This window comes from Neoarius graeffei, chromosome 12 (genome assembly GCF_027579695.1).
Source record: "Neoarius graeffei isolate fNeoGra1 chromosome 12, fNeoGra1.pri, whole genome shotgun sequence".
NCBI classification, from domain to species: domain Eukaryota; kingdom Metazoa; phylum Chordata; class Actinopteri; order Siluriformes; family Ariidae; genus Neoarius; species Neoarius graeffei.
Window position 1 is genome coordinate 22,245,910 of NC_083580.1, and position 9,003 is coordinate 22,254,912.

At 40.0% G+C, this 9,003-nt stretch overlaps 1 protein-coding gene across 1 annotated transcript in view; it reads left to right on the plus strand.

Annotated features, from left to right (window-relative positions):
- The window catches only part of st8sia5 (ST8 alpha-N-acetyl-neuraminide alpha-2,8-sialyltransferase 5), a 53,016-nt gene extending 46,626 nt beyond the window's left edge, over positions 1 to 6,390 (plus strand). The window contains exons 7-8 of the mRNA XM_060935686.1: positions 1,744 to 1,836; positions 3,594 to 6,390. Coding sequence (XP_060791669.1) covers positions 1,744 to 1,836; positions 3,594 to 4,062 — 562 coding nt within the window. The 3' untranslated portion in view covers positions 4,063 to 6,390. The remainder of the gene's footprint in view (positions 1 to 1,743; positions 1,837 to 3,593) is intronic.
- The last annotated feature ends 2,613 nt before the right edge of the window (positions 6,391 to 9,003 follow it).

A 9,003-nucleotide genomic window follows, 5' to 3' on the forward strand; every position in this document is an offset into this window, starting at 1 on the left:
ACAATACACAGGTCATATCATGACAAAAAATGCATGATATGGTCATACGTTTGTGGACACCTGAACATAGCACTCATGTACCTTCTGAATATCCCATTCCAGAGTTAGTCCCCCATTTGCTATTGTAATAACCTCCATTCTTCTGGGAAGGCTTTTCACTAGATTTTGGAGCATGGCTGTGGACTGATATATTAGTTAGTCCGTTCAGCCACAAAAGCATCAGTGAGGTCAGGCACTGATGTGGGTTGAGGAGGCTCATACAGATTTAGGCCCTGTCCACACGGCAACGGATTCAGGTGAATCTGATAAAATTGTTTATCGTTTCCACCTGGTGTCCACACGGCACCGGCGTTTTGGGTGCCCCAAAACGAAATATTTTGAGAACGGGTTCCAGAGTGGAAAAATCTGCCAACGGCGCCGTTGCGAAGTCGTCTGGGTGAGTAGAACGGATTTGTTTATGATGACGTCACAACCACATGACTGTCAGTGCTTCATGCCGGGTAGAAGTGTAACAAACTCGATGTGAGTTGTCAACAAATCCTATAACTTGGTTCATGAAACGCGCTTACAAAATATTTTCACTGTGAATATTTATTGTTTAATGGTGCAAAGTGTGTGTGAGAGAGAGAGAGAGAGAGAGAGAGAGTAGCCCTTAGGGCAGAGTCTTTAGTCCAAACACTGCGGAAGCAGTACCAAACCGCGCACCGCCCGTGCGCTTTCTAAAAACAAAAACAATCCCGCCAGCAAAAATAGGGAAAAAAAAGGAGCAATCTCACCTCTTCAGATGTTGGTTTAAGTCCGACAATACATTCCTCAAAAAGGGCGTAGAAGAACAAAGTAATCCATCAGCGTGTAGCGTTTAATTTATTCCAGACCATTAAAGAATTCTGGAGGATATCAGAATGTTGGCGTACCGGCTTCCATCTACCCCCATTCATTCCTCTTTCCGCGTCTTTCGTTTTACGCTACTGATTAATAATCAAAACTTTATGTGGCTGATGCTACAGAAGAAGGGGTTTATGCGCATGCGTCTACTTCTTCTATTCTGGTGTCTCCGATGGGACCGTCTTACAGCGCATGTAGAGGTGTGGCATGTGTATTGCATCGTTGTCAGCAAGCGTTGCGTTGCCATATGTACCTGATATTTTACTGATCCGTTGCCCATGTGGATGCGATATTTAAAAAAAAAATCTCGTTGCTGTTGTCGTGTGGATGTAGCCTTAAAAACCCTAAAAATCAACCACACAAACTCCAACATAAATGAGTTGCAGTTAAATAGTGCTAAAAACAGGGGGCACTACACCTCTCAGTATCACCACTTCCCACATTGAAGCAGCCTTCTCTGTGTTTATTACCCGACTTGGTGGATTGTGGCATTGTCTCTTTATCAGCCTAATTATATCTTCTAATGGGTCTGAGCTTCTCTATGAGCTAAAGAGACTTTCATTTTTGTTAACAGTTTTACTTGACCATTTTAGAGTGCCTCTCTTCATCGTTGTACTCTTCATCATATTGTTTTTTAATTGATCAAGGTTGGTTATCACTAATATCAAAAGAATGGTCAGTGTCTTCCTTTTCAAATCACATTGTCAAGTATTTTTTTATAATAAGTGTCTATTACTGTCTGTCAAAGTGTCTGCCTTTACCAATAAAATAAACTGCCCTCAATCCTGGCTAGCACTGAACATTTCCCTTGGAGTAACCACTTATTTTTCTCTTATTTCTCTGTTTCTCTCATCTCAGGTGTAACATTCCACCTATTTCTGAGAAGTATGCAACAGATGTGGGAACTAAGACTGATCTGGTGACCATAAACCCAAGCATCATCACAGAGAAGTGAGTAGGGAGTTGGGAGTCTCAAAGGCCTTGTAACAGCATCGTGTGTGTGCACGTGCGGGCACATGCATCCGTGCATGCACGGGGGATTTTTAACCATATATAGTACAAACCCCATTTCCAGAAAAGTTGCAATATTTTCCAAAATGCAATAAAAACAAAAACCTCTGATTTGTTAATTCACGTGAACCTTTATTTAACTGACAAAAGTACAAAGAAAATATTTTTAATAATTTTATGGTCCAACTTAATTGTAGTTTGTGGTGGCTTTGCCTGAGAAACCGTCATGCTAATATGACAAATATAGCCACATGGACTCGGGAGCACTACGGAAAACTGTTGTCACTTAAAACAGTCCAGTTTTAAATGCTGCATCCAGAAATGCAACCTGAAACTCTATTATGCAAGGAGAAAGCTATTCATCAATTCTATGCAGAAATGCCACCGATTTCTCTGGGCCTGAACTCATCTCAGATGGACCGAAAGACAGTGGATATGTGTGCTGTGGTCAGATGCGTCCACATTTCATCTTGTTTTCAGGAAACCAGACGTTGAGTTCTCAGTGCCAAAGGTGAACACGACCATCCAGTTTGTTATCAGAGAAAGGTGCAAAAGCCAGCATCCATGATGGTATGGGGGTGCATCAGTGCCCACGGCATGGGTGAGTTGCATGCATGTGAAGGTAGCATCGATATATTGGGGAATATATTTGGATTTTAGAGAGACATATGTTGCTATCAAGGCAATGTCTCTTCCCAGGAAGTCCATGCTTATTTCAGCAGGACAATGCCAGGCCTCATTCTGCATGGGCTACAACAGCATGGCCTTGTAGATACAGAGTGCATATGCTTGACTGGCCTGCTGCCAGTCCAGCAATGTCTCCTATTAAGAATGTATCATGCAGCATGAAGAGGAGAATCAGACAACGGCAAGCATGGACTGCTGAGCAGCTGAAGTCTTGTATCAAGCAAGAATGGACAAAAATTCCAAATGCAAAACTGCAATAATTAGTATCCTCATTACCCATATGATTAAAAATTGTAAATAAAAGGAAAGGTGATGTAACACAATGGTAATAATTCCTCTGTCCCAACTTTTGAGTATGTTGCAGGCATCAAATTTTAACCTTGTTCATATTTCCAAATACAATTAAGTTGGCCAGTAAAACTATTGAAAATCTTTTCTTTGTACTGAGTGAAATAACAGTACTGTATTCTCATTAAAAAAAATGAAAACACTGCAGTCTTAAATACAGTAGCTGCTTCCTGAAACATTCCAATTCATATTGAACAAGTCCATAACTAGCAGCTTTCATAAAATATCAGACTTTATTGCTGACTGTGTCTTTATGTGACTTGGCTAACAATCTTTTTTTTTAATTTACAGAACAGTGGAAAGATCATGTCATACTTATTTAATCAAATTTTAATGATATTTAACATTTGAACATATTTGAAAATAAATAACATATAACCATATTTCATAATACAAACTAGTTTATTTCATCAGAGATATTTGGTATTTTTACATTCTCCAGTTCTTATAAAAGCCAACTATGCACAAATTATATATACTGATTTTAGGTAAAGCTTGGAGAATCCCTAATTCGTGCACACTTAAATCCTTTAACAGAAGAACAGGTGTGTTGCTTTGCAAAAAGTATGTACACAAATGCACTTGTTCATGTATACTGCCTCTCTTGCGCTTTCTCTTTTGTTCACAAACCAATTCACACAAAAAACTATATACACATACAGGTTCCAGAAACTGGAGAAGTGGCGGCGGCCATTCTATGATGTCCTGGCAAGCTATGAGAATGCATCTGTGGTGCTGCCTGCGTTTTATAATACACGCAATACTGACGTGTCCTTCCGTGTCAAGTATGTGCTTGATGACTTTGGTGGCACCACTGCACGTGGTGTTTTTTTCTTCCACCCACAGTACCTCCTGGGTGCACAACGCTTCTGGGCGGCACAGGGTGTCCGTGCCAAACGCTTAAGCAGTGGCCTCATGCTGGCCACAGCGGCACTTGAACTGTGCCAGGAGGTGCACCTCTACGGCTTCTGGGCGTTCCCTATGAACCCAGCAGGTATATTCATTACGCACCACTACTATGATAATGTCAAACCACGTCCGGGATTCCATGCCATGCCTCACGAGATCTTCAACTTCCTGCACATGCATGCACGTGGAATCCTGCATGTGCATACAGGGGTGTGCAGGTGATGGGCTTCATCACTGAAGCTGCCGTTTGGTCAGCCACGTTTTTTTTTCAAGTGAGAAGCTTCCAGTTGAAATCCAGTGGTGTGAAACTCAAAATGAGCTTCTGAGTGTGTTTGCATGTGAAAGACAATATTCTTGAGATGTACTAATGTGGTGTCCATTGACATGACTTCTGATCCAGTTGATTGAATTCAGGCCAGATTTATTGTCTGAAACACAATTTTTTTTTCACGCAATGTTTTTGATATAGATAAGATATACTTTTATCTGTGCCGTCGCTACATGGTGCTTGTTTTGTGCAAGGTATTTTGTGCAGTTGTTTTTTGTGTGGTTTTATCCTGTGAAAGGGCCATGGAACCTCAATTAGCCTACATATGTCTTATGCACACCATAGAACTATTTATCATTTAAATATAAATTACTTATTAATGTCATGAACAAATGATTGATAATCATGGAAGCGCTTTTCTTTTCATAAGATATTGTTGCAACTCTAAAGACTGGTTGTAATAAAGTTCGTGGTTTTAAACACAGCAAAGAGATTTGCATAGAGACAGGACAAAACTTTTCTTATCTAGACAAAACAAGCCAAAAAAAAGAACAAACAAAAACAACTGTCCAAGCACCACTGCATTCAAAGTGACATTGAAAATAACGGGGTATGTACACAGAGGTAAAAGAGTCCTGAAGTGAAGGCCCTGTCAGAATGTTTGGAGTAGACACATATCTATAAATGCATTTATATATGGGAATAATAACATAAAAATGTCATGATTCCTGCTGTATAATTTATAGACAAGTATAAGTCTGTGGGAATATAATCTCACTTTATAGATTTTGGCTTAAATATTTTGAGTATTTTTAAACATTTAATTAAAACTGTTATGCAGAATTTATGAAGCTGTTCATTTTTATGACCCTTTCTCAATTATGGACAATTTGTCATACGAGAATGTTTTGACTCTGTTATGAGATTGTTTTGACCACCTTAAGCCTCACGACGAACTGAGGTTTTCAGAAACCGATATTTCTACCAGACGAATGATTTGTATACACAAGTGTTTTGTCTGTGTTCTTTTGTGGTTACTTATACATGAAAACAGTGCAGTGAGGACTCTTAGGAAAAAAAATTGTTTTTTAAGAGACATTTTTCAGTGTACTACACAAGTGATGTCTTAAAATATACTAGAGATTAGTTATTATATTAAAAAATGATAAGGCAGACGGGGCAGCACAGTGGTGTAGTGGTTAGTGCTGCCGCCTCACAGCAAGAAGGTCCTGGGTTCGAGCCCGGTGGCTGACGAGGGCCTTTCTGTGTGGAGTTTGCATGTTGTCTGTGTGGGTTTGCTCCGGTTTCCCCCACAATCCAAAGACATGCAGGTTGGGCTAATTGGTGGCTCTAAATTGACTGTAGGTGTGAATGGTTGTTTGTCTATGTGTCAGCCCTGCAATGACCTGGTGACTTGTCCAGGGTGTACCCCGCCTCTTGCCTATAGTCAGCTGGGATAGGCTCCAGCTTGCCTGCAACCCTGCACAGGATAAGTGGCTACAGATAATGCATGGATAAGGCAGACGTGACCAATCAACTATAAGTTGTAAAAAAAAAAAAAGCCTATAAATCACAGCCATTCTTAGTCTTTTTGGGAAAAATTCAACTTTTTTCTGCAGGGTTTTTTGTGCCTGTCTGTCTTTCTCGTTTGTTCTTGGTGCCTTTATGTGTCACACCATATTCCGTCCTTGGAGCAATCAATCTGAATGGCATTCTTTTGGTTAATGTTGTACATTTTAAAATCTTTCAAAATATTTAATTCACATTATTCAGAACTGGCACTGTTTGACAAATATTTAATGAGTCTCTCTGTGTGAGATGGGCTTACTTGTAAATTGTCCATCTTATGTTTATCTTTTCTGGAAGGTGTGAACCTTTTGTGAAGAGCAACAGCAACCTTCTTTGTGTTTCTGCTCACTTGTCATTGGCAAATATGTACACTGTGATGCAGAACGAAGATAATTGATTCATTATTCTCACATAGAGGTTCAAGTGTCAGGTTCCACTGAAATGGTGAATAATTGATCATGTTCTGAGGTTGATCAGTGTTAATCTGATTAACATTGTCTGATTTCTCCATGGAAGTCCCTTTCCAGCACCAGACACAAACACAGCATCTTATTTAGCATGTTCTACATATTATTAACCCCATACTAGAATTACAAGTCATTCACTTATGAATTTGAATAATTAAATAAAATGACGAATGGGACATCTGATACAAATGAAGAAAGCTTTTGAACATGGTTTTACTGTATTATGTGCAATATTCAGATGTGTAATGATCTGACGATCAGATGTGTAAATAAATTCATTTGGAATTCCCGATTCTGTTCTTTGTCTCTGTCCATCCATCCATCCATCCATCCATCCAGACTAGGAACCAGCCTGACCACCCAACCCAGTGCATTATTAGCACTCTGTTTTTGAGCCTAAATCTACTTTAGGTCCAAGGTCAAATGTGACTGTTTTCTGACTGTTTTCAGTACCTCGGACAGCTCAGATTTCTCTGAGTTATACTGGAAAATATATAGTTCTAGTTATATAGTTATACAGCAAAACTATTACTAACAGTGACAAAGTTCCATCCACCCAGTTGGAAAAAACAAAACATTGGCCAAAGTATAAAGAGGTGTTATCACAGTTAATGGATCTTGACGATACGAAACACGATACTTCAGGAGCAATTCAGTGGAAATGGAGGAATGTGCCCATTGAAAGATTAGAAGGTCAAGCGTTTTATTTGGTGATCTGGCCTCTGAATTGTTTGTGTATCATGCTGCTTAAGAAAATATGAATTATTTAACACACTACACAGGTGTGTATAGCCTATCATGTAGCCTATACAGCAATGTACAGGGAGTGGAGTAGATAAAACACCCACACAAATACAGCTTACTCCAACTGCTCCAATCCTGAAAGTTCATGAAGTAAATTCCAAGCTTCTAAATATTCTATAATGTTTCATTTATGGAAGATATTGTTTTATAATGCATGCTTATGCACTTATTCTGACTCTTAGTGCTGTAAATCAGCACAGGCTAGACTGACTCACTCACACATAATACAGATTCATTACATTACATTAATGGTATTTAGCAGATGCTCTTATCCAGAGCGACATACAACATTCCCAGAGCAGCTTGGGGGGCAGTTGGGAGTTAGGTGTCTTGCGAAAGGGCACTTCAGCCATTCCTGCTGGTCCAAGAAATCAAACCAGCGACCTTTTTGTTCCAAAGTGACTTTCGCCATGGATTCAAATGTTTCCTTTATAGCAGCGCTCCTGCACGCAAAGTATGTGGCATGAAGCTCCATACTTAAGAGAGTATTTGCATTGTCAAATTTTTTATTTTTTGGCTTTTGCGACCATAGGAAACCCAATTGTAAGTGCAAGGCAACATCTCATAAACACTTGACCACCAGACAACGAAATTTATATCTTTATTTACAAAAAATAGACAGGTTTTTATCCAGTGCTTATTTTCAGTTTGCTTCTTAAAAAACAACATGGAATTATTTCCTAACACTGTAGCAGCCCTTGGCATTAAGAACAACAACAGAGTCTCTAATGGGTGCATCTGCATTTTATTCCTCTCGAACACAAGTATAACATTGAACACCAGACATCAAACGCCATACACCGAGCACCGTAAAAACTAAAGAAAACAAAACAAAAATAATTAATGTAATATGGTTGTAAACAAAGACACAATTTTGCAAAGTAAAGTTTACAGACCATGCTCTGAATGTTACACACCTTGTTCTGCTCAACCAATAATGCAGATGTCTACAAGTAAGCCAAACATGCACCATTACTCAAAGCCTCATGCTAAACCACTGTTCAACCAATGCACCGAACACAAACACAACACACTCAGTAAACAGTGTCCAAAAACTTTACATTATTGTTCATGAAGGACATATCAGGATGACACACAGCGAAGCTTTATAACATACTGTGCTAAACGTCTGATGCAGGCGCATGGTGAATATAAACACAGCAGCGAGCGTCTGTAGGATAACAAATACAGCTAACTGGGCTGACAGCTCTGCCCATAACATAAATGCTACTTACAAACACATTTTACACTCATTGGCAGCTCCAATTTTAGGCGGTACATATATGTATATAACAGTTATTCCACGAAATCGAGTTGTACATGAGCTAATAGCTATATGCCATGCATGACGAGATTGAGTGAAATAACTGTTTTATTCTATCCACATTCAGTGGATTTTGAGAAACAGAGCATTTTTATTTTTTGCAAATTTGATAAATAAAAACTTTATACAAAATGTCCAACAAAATAATTTCCATTTAGAATGTAAACAAACCAGCAAAATGACAGTAGCAATTGATGAAAAATGCTATAATACAGATGATCCATCCATCCATTATCTATAGCCGCTTATCCAGTACAGGGTCGCAGGCAAGCTGGAGCCTATCTCAGCTGACTATGAGTGAAAGGCGGGGTACACCCTGGACAAGTCGCCAGGTCATCGCAGGGCTGAAACATATGGCCCTTTTCCACTACCCTTTTTCAGCTCACTTCAGCTCGCTTCAGCTCACTTCAGCCCGACACGGCTCGCGTTTCGACTACCAAAAACCAGCACGACTCAGCTCGTTTCAGCCCCGCTTAGCCCCTAAAACTCGCACCGTTTTGGAGTGGGGCTGAAGCGAGCCAAGCCGTGCCGAGTGAGGCTGGGGGCGTGAGCAGACACTCCCCTGTGCACTGATTGGTGAGGAGGAGTGTCCTCACATGCCCACACACGCCCCGCGAGCGCGCTGGGATCTGTAAACACCGCAAACCCGGAAGGAGAATAATTACGAATTACGAGAATTTATGAAGCCTTATGCGCCTCGCCTCATCTATACGCTCTTGCCAGTATCTGTT